This window comes from Gossypium hirsutum, chromosome D03 (genome assembly GCF_007990345.1).
Source record: "Gossypium hirsutum isolate 1008001.06 chromosome D03, Gossypium_hirsutum_v2.1, whole genome shotgun sequence".
Lineage (NCBI taxonomy): Eukaryota > Viridiplantae > Streptophyta > Magnoliopsida > Malvales > Malvaceae > Gossypium > Gossypium hirsutum.
In genome coordinates, this window is record NC_053439.1 from 7,426,479 (window position 1) to 7,448,868 (window position 22,390).

The window sequence follows — 22,390 nt, forward strand, 5'->3', positions numbered from 1 at the left end:
GGAGAAGAGGGGTATGAAAATGCCTCATTTTCGACCTCTTCTTGATATTAGTAGGGAACCTCCTACTTCTTCCTTTTGATTTTGTCATTTCTCATGGCTAAATTTGCTAATTTTTAACATGAATCCTTTGTAGATATTTTTGCTAAGAATAATTTACATTAGGATAATCCTAAAATTTAAGGTTTTTAGGCACTAATAAAATCTTATCACATCATCAAATTTTAAAGACATGAAATTATTAATATACATACATCTATAGAGAAATTATTTTTGGATCATTCTCACCACAAAATTCGTTGTCCCTTTCCAATTCTTTAGTTTCATGTCATTGACAAATAATTTTTGGTAATTTTTACCCTGAATCCAAAACCTAAAACTTGAATCCCGAACCCTTAAACACTGAACCCAAACTCATAACTCATAACTCCGAACCCTTGGACTTTAAACTCAAACCCTTGAACCTTTGAACTCTAAACTCAAATCTTAAACCCCAAACCCCGAACCCTAAACCTTAAATCCCAAACCCAAACCCTGAACCTTAAGGTTCGGGGTTTAAGGTTCAAGGTTCGAGGGTAAAATAATTACTAAAATTATGTGTCAATGGCATGGAAAAAATTGCACAAAAATTATTAATTTTTTTAAAAATGTTAGTTGCATAAAAATAAAAAAAATGTTAACTTATGGAAAAAAGAACAAAATGATTAAAATTTGTAAAAGAAGAAAAGATATTTGTTTATAATTTTAAAAATTAATTATTTAAAGTAATTTAATTAAAGTTAAATTAAGTTAGAAAAAAATATTAGATATAGATGAGTATATAATAATATTTTATTATCTTTAAAATTTGATGACGTGACACTATTTTATTGATGCCTACAAACTATTCTTTTTAGAATCATATTAATATAACTTATTTCCCTATTTAATGAATACTGTTTGTATTAATTACATGGATAATGTAGGTTCACATAATTAATATATTAATAATATTTTAAAATATATAAGTATTACGTTACTATTATTATATGTATTAACATAGGTATAAAAATATTATAATTTTAATTCTCATTTTACTATTAAAATTGAAGATATTAATGTAACAATGTATGAGAATTGAAATTGTATTACTTTGTAATTATGACAAAATCTAAATTAGGGTTTTTTTCTTGTCATCGTCGACAATAACATGGGATACTTTTTAAAAAGGTAAACAATTATCATAAAATGTACAAAATCCCAACCAACTTTTAACTTGATTTTCTAAATATGGATAATTTCCATGTTAACAATTTAATCTTTTAATTGTCTAAAAAATCGGAAAATTTAAGACTTGAAATCACTACAATTATTCTAGTTATGGTAAGTAACAAAAATCATAATCTTCAATTTATATTCATAATTATAATCAGAGAATTAATTTCTAGTCTATAAAATCTTAAAAGAATTCCACGATGTTTCTTTCTAAACAAAATATAATCTCAAGAAACCATTGAAGAGAGGTAAACTTCTTATGCTTCTTTTTCTAATTAAGAAATCGTTTGATAGCTACTCATATAACCCATTTGTCTTTATTCTTCTTCTTTTCTTTTGTATATTATTGTGCTTTTAATGGTTAATTTCAATATTTTTCTTTGTTATATGTGGAGAGAAATAAGAGTTGTCTAAATATTTTTTTTAATTAAAAAAGCGCTTTTTTTATTGATTTGATGTTGTATTTCTTTTTGGTTTTCAGAGAATTTTAGAAATGGGTCGTGGAAAATTGAACATGAAGTTCATTATGAAAGACAAAGTGCGTATTTTAACATACGAAAAGCGCAAAAAGGGCCTAATAAAAAAGGCCCAAGAATTCTCGATTCTTTGCGGTGTTGAAACGTGTGTAATTCTTTATGCACCCAAATCGAAAGAAACCCCTGCGAAGCTCGAGATTTGGCCCTCGGACCATGCTAAAGTGATGCATGTCATCGACAAATACAAAGGGAAGCCATTGCACGTACGCGAAAGGAAATGCTTTAACGTTCTTGATTTCTATGCAATACGTCGGAAGAAGCTCGATGACGAGATTTGCAAACTGCGGAAAGCTAATACAGAAGCCAAGTTTTCCGTATGGGATGATCGTATCAATAGCTTCTCGGTTAATCAACTTTCGGCCCTTCTCTCTAGCTTGGACTCCAACTTAGAATCCGCACGGACGATGATTAAGATGATAAAGGGAAAGCATCAATCTTTAATCGAAGATTCAACTGAAAACCAGCTGAACCAACCAAGCCTTGATCTTTATAATCAAGCTCAACTCTCCTTGTTTCAAAGGGCCTCGGACATGGAAATCACAAAGCAGCAACAACCCATGTTTACTGTGAGTTCTTCTTGTCAACCTTTTAGCTCCAATGAGCCTCTTCAATGGCAGTCTGTCAATATGAATCCTATTGATACCTCAATGGCAATGGTGTCCACAAATGGTACTTTAGACTTCACTCAAGCGGATGGAGAGTGTAGTAGCAGCACAACTTATAGTTCACTAACACCACAAACATGTTATGACCCAACAACTTCAATGGTGGGCAATGTAGTGTTGAGTAACTCTTGGGGAGTCCCAGTTTGCTTTTATGGTCAGTTAATGCCGCCAATGACACCATTTGCGTCCCCTACGATGTTGAGCTTTCCTTCTCAAGCTGGCGAGCTTGATCGTAATGTCGGTGATCAAGTTAGATCAATCAATAAGAAATAGAAGTTTTAGAAAAAGTTTAATTATAATTGGAATTGGATTATGATTTAGTTTGGTTGTACCTAAGATTGTTGCTTGATTTAGGGTTTACACTTTAATTTTATTTAGTTATGTTTTAAAATTTATATTTTTCCATTCTTTGATTGGTTGAGCATATAAATATTTATTTAGTTATGTTTTAAAATTTTATATTTTTCCATTCTTTAATTGGTTGAGCACATAAATCTTTACGAGGACACTAAATCAAATAAGATTTTATATGAGGACACAATTAAATATGAATTTATATATGGACACTAAATCAAATATAGATTAAATGTGATATCTCATTTATTAATAAATAAGCAGGAATGTTTGAATGAGAGATTTGGGGATGAAAGTTTCTTTTATTTAATTTACTTATTTAAATAGAATAATGAAAACTGAGATTTGAGTTTTTATTTATTTTCTTATTTCAACTTAATCCTAATTAAAAATACTTTACATTTTAAAATGCTTTAATTCCAATTTTTATTTTTAGTTTATTATCCAAATGCACCGTTAAACACATAAAAATTTATATACTTTGACCTATTAAACAGGTTTTTCCATCATGTTGAAGCTTTTTACAGAAATTAATAATTTAATATTTTTTCTTTAATTTCATAAAAAAAATAATGTTCATATTTTGTGAAAATTGAAAAATTAGTTAAATTATTAAAAAATGTATAAATTTAAATACTCGATTTATACTAATTTATTGCATATAAATTATTAAATTTAGTCGATTCTTTTGCATGTAAATTACAAAACTGTTAGATTTTCATAGGGTAAGGTACCAATTTTTTTTTTCTCAGCTTTGGAATAATTGTAAGAAGAAGAAAGGGACAAATCCAACAGCTTGGCCCTTCCTCGGTACCCTCCAAACTCATTCTTTGTAAAATAACAGCACATAATTTCTTATTTTCTAGTAACCAGAAAAAGCAATGGCAAAGAAAAATTCTACTAAGAAATGAACACCCACATTCTCATACAAACAATTACAAGCCAACTTGTGGAAGCCAAACATCAAAACTCTTAAAACAGGGTTCTGCTGCATGAACTCAATCATTGAACATATTTTCAATCTAAGGATCCCATATGAACAAGTAGGATAATGATATCCAAAAACAATTTCTTAGGAACGATAATAAATGTTTCAAGAACAACAAAATACAAAGTTCACCCAAAAGATGTCCATAAACCAAGTGAATTACTTGGTTCTACGACAAACATATACAGCAGCTTTCCCTCCTAGTAGTAGGATTTTTCATTTCTTCCAATTATATCACACACCTAATTCAACATTACTGCTCATACTTCAGTTTGCTACTAGCATCTCGTCTTTCTTTTCGCCGGCTGACGTTTCTTTGCTTTGTGTCTCCGGCACATTCACAACTGCTGCTGCTGCTGCTACTGCCTTGGGCACTGCTTGAGCTGATTCTATGTTCCCGGAAGGAATAGACACGGGCTCCAACGACTCTTGTTTAGCTATTTCCGAAGATTCTTGTAGCGCTGACTCCGGTGTATCGTTTTTCATTGGCTCTGATGGTGTGGTATCACTCTCAGCTGTCCCCTTTTCTTTCTGTAAAAGGATAACAGTTAAGCTAATAAAACAAACCTCCCACACTTGCTTAAGTCTATCAAACAAATATCATTGGAGTAGATCTATATGTATATGTATCAAGGAGCCTTTTGTAGTCGATAAATGAACCATTGGGGAAAGTTGAGTCCACAGTGCAACATTATTGATAAAACAAACAAACATAAGAATGCAGATTGATGAAGCTTTACAGATAAGGATGTCTAGAAAAGTATTCCACATACATTCCAAAATGTTTGAAATCATAAAGCACCCTAAAACATCATCAATGAGTTAAGTTGCAGAAGATTATTCAAATGAACAGAACAAACCGGTACGGAAAGTACTCGAAGGGCCAGTTTGTTCGCCTAAATCCACTAGTTTGATGCATTATATGGTGCCCACCATCAAATTATATATCTTGGATCAGAACCACAATATATTTATCACCATCAGTTTATGTACTATTGAGGAAATTTCCTTTTTATATATCTACATATATGTTATAATCTCATGCTTTGTAGCTTGATAGACAATACCAACCATATGAGGAATTATTCAATCTACTTTTTGAATCTTTGCTTTGCTTTCACTTTCTTACCAACCAAACAGTAGAAAAACCAGTTATAATTCAAAGAAAAAAGTGAAGAAAAAGATGCTGTTCAACAACCAGCATAATGAAAAGACAGATATATGACCGTATTCAAATGAAAGATTCCATCATCCCTGCTTTAACGGAAATCACATCAACCACTAAAGCAAAAGATCTAGAACACCATTCATCAAATTTAGTAATAAACACAGTTCCATTCACATCTAAAACGAATACAATTTAAACCCTTTCTTCAATTTACAGTACACATGCATTATGCAGTACCAGTTATAGGATTAGAAACAGATACCTCTTGGAACAAGTTACTAAGAGATCGTCTCTTGTTTGATTGATCATCAATGGCATCATCATCGATAACATCTTTGTCCTTAGCAACCTCATCAGCTTCCACCTTCTTTTCACCATCAGCAGCAACAGCAAGAGCAGCCTCCTTTGGTTCGGGAACCGCCTCTTTCGACGGTGCTGGAGCAGGGATCTCGGGTTCGTCACCCTTCAAAACCTTGGGCTTGGTAGCACAACCACCCATGTTTGCTCAGCTTTCAATATTGTTTTGATCAACTGTTTTAGGTAAGATTGAACAAAAAGAGAAGATATAGGAGATTTATAGGGGAAAAGGAAGAAAACTTGGGTTTTTTTTTTTTTTAAAAAAAGGCTTGATTGGCTTCAGACAAATGTTGTACTCTGCGTTAAAACAAGAGCAATCCCAAGAGACAAAAAATAAGACAAAACGACAACTAAAAAAACATACTGAAACATTTTATTAACGGTCCCCCAAAAAATTAATAAATTGTTTCCATTGTTATTATAATAATAATTATAATTATTCATAATAATCATAATAATAACAGTTGTCTCAAGCTGTACAGCTTTTCACAACCCTAATGTGTTGAAATCTCAAAAGAGAAAAAAGAAACCATTGAGTTTGGGTGAAGTAATTGATGAACATGAGTTGGCTATGATTTTATTTTCCTGGTTTTGGAAAGTGTATTTTTTAAATTAATCATCCATGAATGGGTGGTAAAAAGAACAGAGCAGGGGACCATGGTATGCATGCAAATGGGTTGTAAAAAGCTTCAGGTGGGGCCTTATATTTTCTGTCAAGTATTTTTACATGTTTATGTTATTGCATGTATTATGCATATGTTGGAGTTAGGTTCCCCCTGTTTTACCAACTTATTTAACACAGCAAAATTTTATTCCATCAAGACAAGGCCATAATCGTGATTCCATAAATGGGAGGTCACATTATATATTATTATTAAAAGGAAATGAAAGAAGCAGAGAGGGAGGCAGAATCTGACGAGAGTTTGCAGGGCGGAATATGCCGAAATTAGGTCCCTTAAATTATTCAAAGGATTTTTATTATTATTAAAACATTCAAAGGATATTAATTGTAGAGAATTAGGTAATAACTAAAAACGAAGATGTGGTGTGCTTATAATCGCATCGTGTTGCCCATCAGACTTCCACTTCCCCATATAGTCTATAATATATTTTTTATCATTATACCTGTTTTCCATCAAAACCCTAAATCTCATACTTCAGAAGGAAGAGTTTGTTGTAATGAAGAGAAAAGGGTTTGACCCATGTTGGAGGTTTGGAGCTATGCCTCAAAGTTGTATAACGTAATTTTAGACATGGCAAGCACTAAAAAGAAAGGTTAATTATACTGATTTTACTAAATTGTGGTCGGATTTTAAATTAATTTTAAAATTTTAGAATTTTAATTTATATCATATTTATTACACTAATTTATCAGTTTAGATGTTAAATGTTAATTCAAATCTAATATTATACGCATTTAACATGTTTGAATACTTATTGTCATGATAATCTAGGTTTGATGTATTAATTTTTTTTTTAAAATTTGTATACATATGCTTAAATATACTTCATATGATACCTGAGTTAGAATTTAACGTCTAAAGAAAATTTAAACTACTAAAAGACTTTAATTAATATGATACAGATATTTTGAGAACATAAAATCATAATTTATAACTATTTGTGCAATTAACCACTCAATAAGCTCCACTGCGAAACTGTAATGTAATGCAATGCAAGCACCGATTTTCATTTCCAATAGCTGATTGTAGCACACATTTTGTTGTTTACATAACAGGCCAAAAGCACCAGAATTGGACCACTAGATTGTTAAAACAGACTACTCTTTGCCTCCCCAATTCGACCAATGCCTACCAAAACACCTTTTTATTTAAAACACTTACAATGCTACTTTTCTAATATTTTTGAGTGAAGTTAAGAATGTTACTCCCAATGATAAGGGATAACCTCAAGGTGTTCTTGTCTAAAGAATTATACCAGGGGCTGCTATTTGCAAAAATGGGAAATAACTAAAAGGAACAATTATAACCTATCTAACTTATTTCGGATAAGACATAAGAATTGTCGAGGGACCGAATTCGATATTAATATAAGTTTTACTTTAAAAATTTAAGTATAAATCTTTTATCAGTGATTCAATCGATTTATAATTCATAATTTAATAATTTTTTAAAATGGATACAGAGAGGTTAAAATTTCTTCAAAGTTGCTTTATAGGTATGTCTAGGTCTGAAAGAAAATTAAGAAGGAAAAAAAAATAAAATTAACTATCACTATTTAACCATAATTTTGTTCTAAATACTATATTTTTCCTCTTACCAACCGGGGAAGCATTTGATTTAATTTATTTTTGGCTTAACGTTTATATGTTTTATAAAATGGTGTTAATTGTATTTTTGAGTTTTTTTTTAGCTATCAATCTTTTTTTAACAGATTTTATGAAAGTACCGTTAAAAAAGTTAGCGGGATGATGTGGAATTTCGTATGCGGAATATTTTTAATGAGATGTAATTTATTACTTAAATAATCTAATAAAATAATTACATATGAAAAATAATAAAATAAATAAATAATTCATGAAGTTAAAAAATAAATCTTAATTTAAAGAAAATAAACATAATTACCTAAAAAAATATGAGGTTTAAAAAATATATTTAATAAATCAAACCGAAAATACTGAATGTGAAGTTTAAAATTCTTTGTAGAAAAAGCCAAAAGCCCAATGGCGAAGCCATGTTGAGGCCTAGGGGGGGCATGTTTAATATTTTTCAATTTAGTCATTTGTAAATTTACACTATGGCCTCTCAAAAATATAAGTAGACTCTTCAATGTTTAAGATTTTTGCAATTTTCCCCTCTCTCTCTATATTATAGCCCTCCAAAAAATATAAGTAAGCTCTTCCAATATTTTTATAGGATTAAAAATAATATTAAAAAAATTATTCTTAATAAAAACAAAGAGATAATCTTCTTGAAGAAGTTAAATTACTCATGATGACTTTTGAATGATATTTTTGTTAAATAATAAATTAATATTTATTTAATAGTTTACTTAACATAATAATATTTTATAAGTAATATAATATAATATATATATATATATATATATATAAAGAAAAGAAAAGATGAAGAGGCTTTTATCATCTTTCTTCTTCATATTAGTGCTTAAAAAGAAAAGAAAAAAAATATTATTTATCATTTTTTCTCCAAATTTGAAGTATAAGGTATGTTCTTCTTCAAACTTTTCATAGATTTTGAATGTTTGAAACTTGTTTTACATATATGTACCAATAGTTTTTGTTTGTTTGTTTGTTTGTTTTATCAAGTATATTAAAAGTTTCCATTAAAGGGCATTGATGGAACTTGGAAGCTTATAAAATTAAGTGAAATGTGTATGTTTTTGGATGGAATATGATTAGGAGACAGATTCTAACTTGTTAAAAGTGTAAAAATGAAACAAAAATAGTTAGATAATGTTATAGTAAGTTTCGGCCAAAGTGAAAAGGAGGAAGAAAACTTTGGTCACTTTGTTTAAAATTATGTCAAATGTTAACTTGTGAAATAGTGAGCATTCCTGTGAAAACAGAATAAAAAATAGTTAATCGTGTCTAATGATAGCTATTTCGTCTTAATTGTTGGAATACTGCTTCTTTTGAATATATTTTTTATATGTTTAAATCGATTGTCATGTTGGAATACTATTTCTTTTGAACCGATTGTTTATATGTTTAAATTGACTGTTACATAGCACTTCTAATTTTAGCTTGTCCCCCAGATTAATATCTTGGTCCGCCACTGCGTACATCAAGATTAAACTCAAAAGGTTTGTAATGGCATCCATGCTATACATTAAACTGAGTACTATTGTTCATGCATTATACATCATACATTCTTTTTACACCATACGTGCCGCATATTAAACTAAGTACTATTGTTCAATCATTACCATGCTATAAATTAACGCCTCTAATTTATGTGCCCAACAAGTTGGGTGTATCCTTAATCAATGACGTGACCATCTTCTTCGTCTATAACTTTGATCAAGGCAAAACCAAGCTGCAAATTTGATTGTGTAACACCCTAAACTCGGCTTAGACGTCCAGTCCAAATTTAGAGAGTTACATCATCTTTCATCAATTACCACACAAACAACAAAACAAAACTAAATCATGCTTCACATAATATTCATCACAAAAGCTAAATAAGTGTATAGTCTCCCAAAGTCATACTGTTATAGTTTACCGAAACTCTTAATGTACTACTTAAAGCAAGATAAGCGCTTGATCGAGCTTCCGCGGCACCGACCCGTTCAAGACTGGGAACAACCTGAAATCCAACCAATAACGAAATGAGTTGTGAACTCAGTGCGCAAAAGAAATTTATTCAATTACTACTCATTTATAAAGTAGTTCTAAATTTAGAGATTCATTCGATACAGAAGTAATTTCAGTTCAGATTTAGAGCAGATCAGTTACATATATATATATGCAATTTCAGTTCGTATACGGTACAAATCAGATACAGATGCAATATCCTTATTCAAGTCCGTTACACACCGTCTTCGGCCATCCCAACACACCATTAAGGACATTCAATGCCCAACCAACCCTGCACACCTTAAAGTGTTCGTTGACACTTTTACAGAGACGCAGCTTAGCTGCTAGATCAGTATGCAACAAGCTCCAGAATTATATTTATTCTCATTGTGGCGTAGCCACAATTTCAGAACAGATTTCTTCCTCCTTCACAATATCCCAACCCATGCCAATGCAGAACACAAATGCCCATATCAAGTATTCAATCATTCTAATTTATTTCACAATTAATAAGGCACATCAACATCAGAATAAGCATTATAGTATACATATAACTATGTAGTTCACAGATCAGTCTCAGAGTATCAGACAATTCTCATATAATCAAATTTAATCATTTGTACATTAAAGAGGCTAGTATCAGTGTTAAGTAACCTTCTCGGCCTCAAAAATAGGTTTCGGGCCCCAATAACATGCCACATGGCCAAGTCACATGCCCATGTGCCTTGCCCATATGGTTCCGAAGCATAAACAATGAGTTACACGGCCTGGACACATGCCCGTGTCCTTACCTGTGTGACTCACACGGCCTAGGTACACGCCCGTGTCCCTGGTCGTGTGTCTTTGTACCACAAACAGTGAGTTACACGGCCTGGGCACACACCCGTGTCCGTTACCCGTGCGAACTTTGCACTAATATGGCCACACAGACCAAATTTTAATGAAGTTTGTCTTAATCACCAGCATACCTCCGACAATTAGAAAAAATTCTCTTAACGCATATGATAGGATTCAAAATCGAGACCAGACAAAATACAGACAGATGCTTAACCAGTGAACCAATAGGATCATTCTTGACATAGATTCTTACAGAACTACCTTTAACTATATACCGCATGGACAAGGATAGTTCTAAAAGAATAAAACTTTTAAAGATATAACTCGAACTTCAGACCTTAAACACGAAAGTAGAGCATAGGACCAGAGCTACAGAAATCTAATTACTGCAGATTCTCACAATTAAATTCTTAAAATTTTAGGGTGTTACAACTCTCTCCCCCTAAAAGAAATTTCGGTCTCGAAAATTTACCTGAGTCAAATAGATACAGATACATCCGTTGGATTGATTCTTCCGATTCCCACATGGCTTCCTCGGTACCATGGTTTCGCCATAAAACTTTCACTAGAGGAATAGTTTTCTCCCTCAGAATCTTAACTTCACGTTCCAAGATCTGGACAGGTTTCTCTTCGAATGTTAAATCCAGTCGCAATTTGATCTCATCGGCAGTAACATAAAACACATCATGAATCAGCTCTGGTGGTAATTCTAACTGGTATGCGACAGGTTCTATACGCTTTAATATACGATAAGGCCAAATGAACCTTGGGCTTAGCTTGCCCTTGCGTCCGAAATGGATGACATTTTTCAATAGTGATACTCTCAAGAAAACTTGATCACTAATAGAAAAATCAATGTCTTTTCTTTTTAAATCTGCATAGGACTTCTGCCGATTAGATGCGACTTTCAAATGGTCCCGAATTACTCTCACAATTTTTTTTTAGTTTCAGAAACTAACTCAGAACCAGAATCCGACGTTCACTTCTTTCAGTCCAACATAACGGAGTACGACACCTATGACCATACAAAGCTTCGTATGGGGCCCTCTGAATACTAGACTGAAAGCTATTATTGTATGCAAACTTAGCCAACGGTAGATACTCCTTCCAACTACCTCGAAAGTCTATTACACAACCTGGAAGCATATACTCTAGGATCTGAATAACTCACTCTGATTGTCTATCAGTTTGAGGGTGGTATGCAGTGCTGAAATTAAGTCGGGAACTTAAGGTCTCATAAAGTTTCATCCAGAACCAATACATAAATCGCAGATCTCTGCCAGAGATGATTAAGACTGGGATTTCGTGTAATGTCACAATTTCGGCAATTTACAGTTTAGCTAACTTTTATAAGGAGTAATCTACCTGGATAGGTATAAAGTGAGTGGATTTGGTCAATCGATCAATGGTGACCTAAATCGAAGGGGCTTAAAGGCAACCCACTAACAAAATCCATTGTTACCTGCTCCCACTTCCACTGAGGAGTCTTAACTGGCTGAAGCAATCCGGAGGGCAACTGATGTTCTGCCTTAACCTTTTGACAAGTCAGATAGTGGGACACAAAAGCAAATACCTCCCATTTTGGTTCGGGCCACCAATAGAGCTCTCGAAGATCCCGGTACATTTTTTTCCCACCAGGATCTATAACATAGGGACTACTATGTGCCTCCTGAAGGATTGAACGCCTCAGTTCTCTATCATTAGGTGCACAAATCTGACCTTTAAAGCACAACACATTATCGCTGTTTAAGCTAAAATCAGAAGTCTCGTTCGAATTAACATACTGCAGACCCTGAACTAACGACTCACCACTCAACTTTTTAGCTCTAATCTGCTCCACCCAAATCGATTTTACTAATAATTCAACCAACAGCCCTCCATCCTCAACGAAACTGAGATGAACTAACATTGCTCTCAGATCAGTCATCGCTCTACGGCTGAGGGCATCAGCTACCACATTAGCCATACCCGGATGGTATTCTATCGTGCAATCATAATCTTTGAGTAACTCAACCTATCAACGCTACCGAAGATTTAATTATTTTAGGGTTAACAAATATTTAAGGCTCTTGTGATTAGTGTAAATAATACACCCTTCATTATACAAATAGTGTCTCTAGATTTTCAAAGCAAACACAATTGCAGCTAGCTCAAGATTGTAAGTAGGGTAGTTACCCTAGCGTGTCTTGAGCTGCCGCGACATGTAAGCGACCACCTTACCGTCTTGCATAAGCACACATCCTAACCCGATATGTGAAGCATCACTATATACTATAAACTCCCGACCCAATTTCGGTTGAACTAAGATAATACACCCTTCATTATACAAATAGTGTCTCTAGATTTTCAAAGCAAACACAATTGCAGCTAGCTCAAGATTGTAAGTAGGGTAGTTACCCTAGCGTGTCTTGAGCTGCCGCGACATGTAAGCGACCACCTTACCGTCTTGCATAAGCACACACCCTAACTCGATATGTGAAGCATCACTATATACTATAAACTCCCGACCCAATTTCGGTTGAACTAAGATAGGAGCCTGTGTCAAAACGGACTTGAGCATATTAAAACTAGGCTATTGTGCCTTAGACTGCACGAATTGAGCATTTTTACACAATACTTTTGTCAGAGGTGACTTAATCAGAGAAAAACCTTCAACGAACCTTCGGTAGTAACCGGCTAAACCCAAGAAGTTACAAAGATCAAGTACATTTTTCAGTTGTTTCCACTCAACAATAGCTTCTATCTTCTTGGGATCAACTCGGATCCCTTCCACCGTCATTACATGACCTAAAAAAGTGACTTTCTACAACCAAAACTCGCATTTACTGAACTTGGCATACAACTATTTTTCCTAGAGTATCTGAAGTACAATGCAAAGATGATCATCATGCTCAGTTTCAGTTTTAGAGTAGATCAGGATATCATCGATAAAAACCACTACAAATTGATCTAAGTACGGTTGAAACACCTGATTCATTAAATTTATAAACGCCATCGGGGCATTCGTTAAACCGAAAGGCATTACCAAGAATTCATAATATCCATAACGAGTTCTAAAGGCAATTTTGTACACATCAGTCTCTTTGACCTTGAGTTGATGGTAACTAGAGTGTAGATCAATTTTAGAAAAGACAGATACTCCTCGAAACTGGTTAAAAAAGTCGTCAATCCTCAATAATGGGTGTACATGCCCAAATATGCCCGGGCCCAAACCAATAAATGGGCCCAATTTTGCTAAGCCCAAATATCATATTTAACCCAAACCTAGCCTAAAAAATACAGCAGAAACCCTAAAACAGCTAGAGCAACAGCGCCACAACTGTCACCCTTTTCTTTTTTGCTCGATTTCGCTCCCAGCAACTCCAGTCACTGCACAACTCGGAGTCGACCACCTCTACGCATGCTGTAATCGCCACGATCACCTGCAAATGTGGACTAGAAGAGTCTAAAAAAGAAAATTGTGTAAATAAAATGTATTTTTTAGGCTATAAAAAGCCTAGATCTATGTACTAAATGGGGAGGAGACTGAAAAAAAATACAGAAGAAAATATATATATATATAATAGAGCAGATATCAATTTTTAAGGTGATTACTAGAAGTGTTTTAGTGATTTCTTTTTATTTTGTTTCTGCGCATGTAATGATAAAAAAGGGAAAGAGATTTTTGTTCTTTCATTCTATTTTGCTTTTATTTCATTATTATCTTTTATTTCTTTTCTTTAAAATACGAAAAAGAAAGAAAAAGGGAGACTTACCTTTCGCCGGAGTCGTCGAGCTGGTGTCCCCTTCGACGAAATCGGGGCATGGGCTGAACGGCGGCCAAAGGGTTAAGAAAACCCCAAAAGAAGCAGTTTCTGCTTCAAAGGGAAAGGCTAAATATTTCCCTAAATTTGTTTTTTAAAATTTAAAACTGAGCAATGATGGCACTGTTTAGTTTGGGGGTCCGCGCATATCAATCTTCAATGGGAGAATTGCGCAATAAGTCCTTCCCCTTTGCGCCATGTTTTATTAAGTCAATTATTTCTTTTTAATTTAGCCTAAATGTTTTTACCTTGTTTCAAATCGGTCCCCATTGCGGTGCAGCGTTTTAGGGAGGCGGATTATTTCCATTTGGGCCCCCTCATATAATGCGTGTGTCGCAGATTGGTCCCTGTTCTATTTTAATTTCATTTTTTTATTTATTCTCTTTTTTCCCGTAATTTCTTTTATTTTCTTTCAAATTTATTTTTTAGAATCATTACTATATTATTTATTATCATTTATTACTATTTCTATATTCATATACGATTTTTTATATATAGTACATATATGCATAATTCTTTATATAATATATATATTCTTAAAATGCACGCATTTTACATACGTCTTTTATTTTTTATTTTTTTTACTCATATATTTTACATTATATATTCATACTTAAACATTTCTTTTATTTTTTTAAAAATGCATACATATCCACATACTTTTATATCTATCTTTTTTTCATATATTAGTTTGTTCTTCTAGTTGTTTGCATTCATATATGTATACATACATATACATATTTTAATAACATGCATAATTTATATATTTGTTTTTTTGTTCTCATAGTTTTTATAAATAAATAAATATATATATGTATGTACACTCATATTTTACAATACAGACGCATTTTTCCTATTTTTTTTGTGCATATACATGTTTTATGAAATATACGTACATATTTTTGGAGATTATTATAAGTTCTGCTATACATATTATTTTTATATGTATACTTATATATGTGTTTTATATATGCATTAACATTTTATCATGTTTTTTTATATATATTGATTTCATCAAAGCATTAAAATCAACATATTTTATAAATTTTCAAAATATTTGGCATTCGTGATTCTTGAGGAAGATCGTGTCCTAAAACTTACTGGTCCTGATATTTTGACTTCTCAAAATAAGAATTTTCAGAAACAAGAGGCAATATTCGGGTATTTTGAAGATTTAAAAACATTGTGCCCTAACTCACTGGGTGTGGTGTTTTATTTCTTTGAAATAAGAATGTCTTATTATTTTGATTCATTCATGAAATAAAAAGTTACCTTTTAAAATCTTTTCAAATTTTTGACACCGAAGCATTAAAAAAATCAATTTGGTACCAATTTTGGGCGTTGCGAGGGTGCTAATCCTTCCTCGTGCGTAACTGAATCCGAACCTGTTTTCTCAAATTTCGCAGACCAAAATTATTTTTTAAGGTGGGCCGATCACACCTTAATAAAGGATCGGTGGCGACTCCAGTTTTTGTTTTTTTTAAGTCGATAACCAAATTTTTTGTTTTCAAAAAAATGGTTTCGACAGCTTGGCGACTCCACTGGTGACTTTAGAGAGTCGAGCCATAAACTGATTATATTTGTCTTTGTGTCGAAAATCAAAAGTTTTTTTAAAAAAAATTCATGAGTTCCCTTCGCATTCATTGATTTTTCATCTTGGAAAGTTGACGACTTTGCATTTGCATTTTGCATTTTACCCTTTAAGTGGGAGCGAGAAACTAGTCCTTCGTGAGGTTTTCACCTCCGTGCAGGGTAGTGGACCGCTTCCGGGATACATCTGTACCTATGTCTTCGTGAGATTTTCATCTCCGTGCAGCCATAGGGAAATGTATCCCCCTGAACTGAACTTGATCCACATGAGCCTATAATGGGTGAGGATCGAGGAATATGCTGGTTCGGGTACCCTTACTCTAGAAACTAAACCTCATATAGTGAGCTTTAGGAACTTACCTTAGGTAAAAGTACTCTAAACCTTAGTAGATACCTGACTAGGAGTTTTTATTTCTTGATCATATTGGATTTAATGTTTATAATTGATACTAACTTGTTGTTTTGTTTTGACTGCATGACATTTTGACTGCATGACATTTCATCATATAAAAGAGATGTTGATTCACGTTTGGTTGTTAATAGAGAACTTGCCAGGGAAAACGGGTTTCTTGATAAGGTGGAGGATAATACGGTTGTTTGAGTATAATCTACGAAAACGTGACACGAAAGGTAATAGCCTAACAAGAGGAGTATACGACTTTGCCGCATGACCTGAGGATTCAAATTGTCAAAATTTATTCAAAAGTCATCAAAGGTCTCAATCTTTTAAAGAAGCTAATGAATGTGAGTGAGCAAGGAGTTGCGACCTAGATCAAACAAAAAGGAGCTCAAATTCGCGAGATGCATCTTAATATCCGAATGGTCGATGTCTTCGCTTGGAGTACGAGGGGGAAGCCGTATATATATATCCGCTTTATGTAAAGAGATTTGTTTTCTAGTGAAGATTTCTAGTAAAGAATTAAACATGAATCAACGTCTCTTTTCGCATTCATCTCATGCATTTGCATTACATTGCATCATATGCATTAAACACCTCTAAATGATCCTAATTAATTAAAATCATTGCTCAGTTAACCTGGAAATCAACCAACCAACCCAACACCGATACGGCACTCGGGCAAAGATTAAAGATATGGATCAGAGATTGGAAAAGCTCGAACAGCATCAGAAGGAGATGCAAGACCGACTTCAGCTACAGGTGCAAGAGCGGTTAGATAAGATGCAAAAAGATATGTCTGAGAAGATGCGAGAATCCCAAGATGATATTATGACGAAGCTAACCAAACTATTAACTGGAGGAGGTGATAAAGGAAAAGGTCCCATAGCTGATGTCGAAGTGGGTAATGAACCATTCTATCCTCCAGGCTTTACTCCTCCACATTTTCGAACTCAAGCTGAATATCCGCACAAACCCACGGTCACAATTAGGCCTCAGCAGTCCCAGGCCAGTGCTTCGAACTTTCAAGCTAGATTGGGCTCTAACCCCGAAAACTACCCTGTTAACTCTATTATTCCTGACTTCGATGAAGTAACTAAAAAGGAAAGAATAAAGGAGGAGTTACCAAAGCAGCTAGAGGAAAGGTGCAAATGGCTCGAGGAGAAATTCAGGGCGATGGAAGTCACCGAGAGCTATCGCGGGATTGACGCTAAAGAGCTAAGCTTAGTTCCAGATTTGGTACTCCCTCACAAGTTTAAGATGCCAGAATTCGAGAAGTACAATGGGACAACTCACCAAGAAGCTCATATCACCATGTTCTGCAGACGAATGGCTGGATACATTAACAATGACCAACTATTGATACATTGTTTCCAGGATAGCCTTTCAGGGGCAAAATCTAAATGGTACAACCAATTGAGTCGTACCACGATTGGTTCATGGAGGGATTTGGCACAGGCGTTCATGAAACAGTATAGTCATGTGACGGACATAGCTCCTGATAGAATCACCCTTCAAAACATGGAGAAGAAGCCGAGTGAAAGCTTTAGGCAGTACGCACAGAGATGGAGGGAAGTCGCAGTCCAAGTTCAGCCATCGCTCTTAGAAAAAGAAACGACCATGCTGTTCATTAACACACTGAAAGCCCCATTCATTATGCATATGTTAGGAAATGCTACAAAAAGCTTTTCTGACATAATTATGAATGATGAAATGATTGAAAATGCTATAAGAAGCGGGAGAATTACGGCGGAAGAGAGTAACAAGCGGTCAGCCCCAAGGAGAAGAGAAAGCGAGGTGAACAACACAGGTTACTCTAAATCAGTTGTTGTAAGTCATCCAGAAAAGAGGGTTGCTAGTCAACAAAGTTCATTGAGACATAAATCTGGAGTGAAACTAGGTACTGAGAAGCTCCAGTTCACGCCAATTCCGATGTCGTATAAGGAGCTGTACCAAAGCTTATTCGATGCACACGTTGTTTCCCCTTCCTACTTGAAACCCCCACAACCTCCGTATCCCAAGTGGTATGATGCGAACGCACAGTGTGACTACCATGCAGGAATTACGGGGCACTCAATCGAGAATTGCATTACCTTCAAAAAGCTAAGTGAAAAACTTATCAACATGGGTGTTGTTAAGCTTGATGACTCATCTAGTGCAAAAAATCTACTTCCCAATCATGATTGACAATAGGGTGGGCGCAGTATATGAAGAGGTGTTGGGAGAAACAACTGAAGAAGGGACCTTGTTAGATATTCGCCATTGTAAACTTGGGAGTGTTCTAAATAATTGGACTGTAGAAGAAACCCTTAGTATTTAGAGTTTGTTAGAGTAATGTTCAGAACACACTTGATGCTTTTAGCCTAGAAGCAATAGGAACTTCTTTGTGAAATAGGCTCATGTTGGAACATTATTATTTTAATAAAATGCATCATTGCAATCATCTTTGAGCAAATATTCTTTCATTCTTTACGGTTCTTTCATTCTTTTGGATTTTTTCTGCCAAACCATTCATTCATTCATATTATAGGTCCCTGGATATCAATGACATGATTTACACTGTTACAGACTCTGAATCTCCTTTTAAGCGAGACATGTGTTAGAGAGATTTCACGACTTTGAAGATGACATGGATTGTAGTCTATTTCTGGACTTATTAAGGATGGCAGAACAGGAAGAAAATTTTACCTCATGAAGAGACGATAGAGACTGTGGCCTTGAGGGAACATGCATGACCGGAAAAAACAAAGTAAGAAGCTGTTGAGTTACTTCAAGTATTCAAAGATGTCTTCGTATGGTCATACCAGGATGTGCCCGGTTTAAACGCTGTCATTGTAATCTGAACAACAGCATGATAGTAGAACTTTACAGTATGTTCAAGGTGAATATCATGAATGGTGCAATGAAAACTCTACCGGGGCAATGCCACTTTTTTCAGTTTATCATGATTTTTTCATTAAAGTTGAAATTATTTCTCTTCGGTTCTGGCTGAGCTGAAGTAGGATGAAGATCCAATCCCGATACGATTAGTTGAACCTAATTGAAGAAAAAGGCTAGAAACTATTCATCATGGTCGGATGTACCAATAAATGAATGATGCAAGCCTATGACAAAAGGTTTGTCCCAGAGAATTCCACGATGGTGACTTAATGCTGAAGAAGATCCTCACTCTACAAGAAATATAACGGATGCCAAATTGGGAAGAACTTTATATTACAGAGAAGGTCTTTTCCAAAGAAGCTTTGATTTTGAGCGAGGTGGATGATAAACCGGCAAAGTCCTGTAAACTCAGATTCAGCCAGGAAATACTCCGCTTAAAGAAGGAGAGGACCAAGTTAAAAACCCCCAAAGGGAAGTTTGAGTAAAAAAAAAAGGTGATGTGAAAAAATGAAAAGATGAAAATGAAAAGTAAAAATGGAGAGGCTAAGGTAAAAATCCACAAAGGGCGCTTTAGACCAAAGGGGATTTAAGTTGAAAACCCAAAAAGGGCGGCTTAAATATTGATCAGAATGGGGTATGAGGAAATCAGAGTAGCTCAAATATTGATCAGCATGGGGCATGCAGTGGTCTTGCTATACCTGAATCAATAGGAAATGGTACGCGGCATCTTGGGGCATCAACAAAGTATGTAGATCTCCTAAACACATGTTAAACTCAGAATGGTCTTCATAAAGTTTGTACAGAGAAGTTCAAGCTGCGATATCTGGGGCACCTAATCCTTATACTATTTTTGTTATTCTTGGAACACTTCTTTTATTTCCAATATACGCATTCCTAAATTAATTTCTTTGTTATCCATCTTTGTTATCCTCGATAATTTATTCATCTCGAGCTATGCTCAGAACCAACTCTATTCTTATCCATGATCCTTTTTGCAAGCATGTTGCATTAAAATAATGATTAATGGACTAATAAAACTTTCACAATGGATGTTTTGAATATTACTATAGAAGTTTCTGAATAATATAGGAACCTCAAGCAGGACTATTGTTTAGAACGCACCAAGTTGGAAATCTGATAAAGAAGAGTCTAAATTAAGACTATCCCTTTGAATTTTCTTGTCTAAAACATCGATTGAACAAGATGGCAAGATATCGTGTTGGTGACAAAGCTTCAATGAACAAGCAAGCAATGATCACCGAATAATAAGAAGAAGTTGTTCTTGGAGAAGATTTCTTCATTTGTGCATGAGCATTTGGTACAACACTCTGGGAATGGTGTAATAGACCAAAAAGTTTCATATCCTGTATCCTTGAATTGCGATAACAGAGGATTGAGAAAAGCCACATATTTTTACCATTGGGTTACAATGGGAAAATAATGGTACAGTTTTTGCATCCCAGTGGATTAAACTTGGAGGTTTACAGTGGGGGCAATCTGGTCAAGTGTTTCTTTAGAGACGCTAGCTGAGTAAGAAGGTGTTATAACACATTAGTGATGAAACCTTAATAAACTTGGAGTAATAATAACTCAAACGTTAAAATATCATTTACGTGACATTCTGTATTCATGCAAACACCATTCACATCTGTCTAGTTAGGAGCATTTGATTCATTTTGATCATGCCATCCTAATCATTAGGCATAATTAGGTTCATTATACAGGTCATGTTCCCCAGAGAACAGATCAGTGATTATAACAGTTCTTGCCTTCCTGCATCGAAAGTGAAGCAATGAAGACACCAACCTCGCCTCCCTCGGAGACAGTGGAGCAGGTGAAAGATAGCAGATCTTGTCCCCCTGAGCAGTAGTGGGGTAGATCAAAGATGGCAGATTTTACCTCCCTGAGGTTACAGTGGATTACATTGAAGCCAGTATTCCTATCTCCTTGAAGTTGCAATGGAGTGGACTAAAACCGCAGATCTCATCTCTCTGAAGTTGCAGTAGAGCAGATCGCATCAGATTTATCTTTAAGTTGTAGCAGAACAAATTGAAGCTACAAGTTTTATCTCCCTAAAGTTGCAGTGGAGGAGATTAAAGATAGCAAATTTTGTTCTTGTGAGAAACTATAATGTACGAATCCTATCTCCCTGACATTGCAGTGGAGTAGATTGAAACGCTAGTTCCTGTACCTCTGAAGATGCAGTAGGAAGGAATGAGGCCACTAGAAGAGAAGCACTGAAGAAGTTGAGGCTCAGTAAGACCGGACATAATTGGGCCTTGTAGTCTTTGCTCTGTTCCCATTACACAACAACAATCAAAGAGGGGCAGTTGTACATGCCCAAATATGCCCGGGCCCAATCCAATAAATGGGCCCAATTTTGCCAAGCCCAAATATCCTATTTAACCCAAACCTAGCCTAAAAAATACAGCAGAAACCCTAAAATAGCTAGAGCAACGGCGCCACAACTGTCACCCTTTTTTTTTGCGCGATTTCGCTCCCAGCAACTCCAGTCACCGCACAACTCGGAGTCGACCACCTCCACGCATGCTGTAATCGCCATGATCACCTGCAAATGCGGACTAGAAGAGTCCGAAAAAGAAAATTGTGTTAATAAAATGTATTTTTTAGGCTATAAAAAGCCTAGATCTATGTACTAAATGGGGAGGAGACTGAAAAAAAATACAGAAGAAAAAATATATATAATAGAGCAGATATCAGTTTTTAAGGTGATTACTAGAAGTGTTTTAGTGATTTCTTTTTATTTTGTTTCTGCGCATGTAATGATAAAAAAAGGGAAAGAGATTTTTGTTCTTTCATTCTATTTTGCTTTTATTTCATTATTATCTTTTATTTCTTTTCTTTAAAATACGAAAAAGAAAGAAAAAGGGAGACTTACCTTTCGCTGGAGTCATCGAGCTGGTGTCCCCTCCGATGAAATCGGGGCGTGGGCTGAACGGCGGCCAAAGGGTTAAGAAAACCCCAAAAGAAGCAGTTTCTGCTTCAAAGGGAAAGGCTAAATATTTCCCTAAATTTGTTTTTTAAAACTTAAAACTGAGCAATGATGGCACTGTTTAGTTTAGGGGTCCGCGCATATCAATCTTCAATGGGAGAATTGCGCAATAAGTCCTTCCCCTTTGCGCCATGTTTTATTAAGTCAATTATTTCTTTTTAATTTAGCCCAAATGTTTTTACCTTGTTTCAAATCGGTCCCCATTGCGGTGCAGCGTTTTAGGGAGGCAGATTATTTCCATTTGGGCCCCCTCATATAATGCGTGCGTCGCAGAT

The 22,390-nt window shown here is 34.7% G+C and overlaps 2 protein-coding genes and 2 long non-coding RNA genes across 4 annotated transcripts; 1 reads left to right on the plus strand and 3 right to left on the minus strand.

Annotated features, from left to right (window-relative positions):
* Positions 1–1,774: 1,774 nt before the first annotated feature.
* Positions 1,775–2,725, plus strand: LOC107950030 (agamous-like MADS-box protein AGL82). Its single transcript, XM_016884778.2, has one exon. The coding sequence runs from the start codon at positions 1,778–1,780 to the stop codon at positions 2,723–2,725; it is 948 nt and encodes a 315-aa protein (XP_016740267.2). The 5' UTR covers positions 1,775–1,777.
* A 989-nt stretch (positions 2,726–3,714) lies between these two features.
* Positions 3,715–5,863, minus strand: LOC107950585 (PR domain zinc finger protein 2). Its single transcript, XM_016885464.2, has 2 exons — positions 5,225–5,863; positions 3,715–4,325 (listed from the first exon to the last, which is right to left on the minus strand). Exons 1-2 carry the CDS (start codon positions 5,459–5,461, stop codon positions 4,062–4,064), a joined length of 501 nt encoding a protein of 166 aa, XP_016740953.1. The 5' UTR covers positions 5,462–5,863; the 3' UTR covers positions 3,715–4,061.
* A 7,663-nt stretch (positions 5,864–13,526) lies between these two features.
* LOC107950919 (uncharacterized) lies at positions 13,527–14,601 on the minus strand. Its single transcript, XR_001698264.2, has 2 exons — positions 14,188–14,601; positions 13,527–13,854 (listed from the first exon to the last, which is right to left on the minus strand). It is a non-coding gene; the product is annotated as an uncharacterized lncRNA (long non-coding RNA).
* A 6,087-nt stretch (positions 14,602–20,688) lies between these two features.
* On the minus strand, positions 20,689–22,278 carry LOC121215332 (uncharacterized). The gene is made up of 2 exons (XR_005911134.1): positions 22,002–22,278; positions 20,689–21,684 (listed from the first exon to the last, which is right to left on the minus strand). It is a non-coding gene; the product is annotated as an uncharacterized lncRNA (long non-coding RNA).
* Positions 22,279–22,390: the final 112 nt, after the last annotated feature.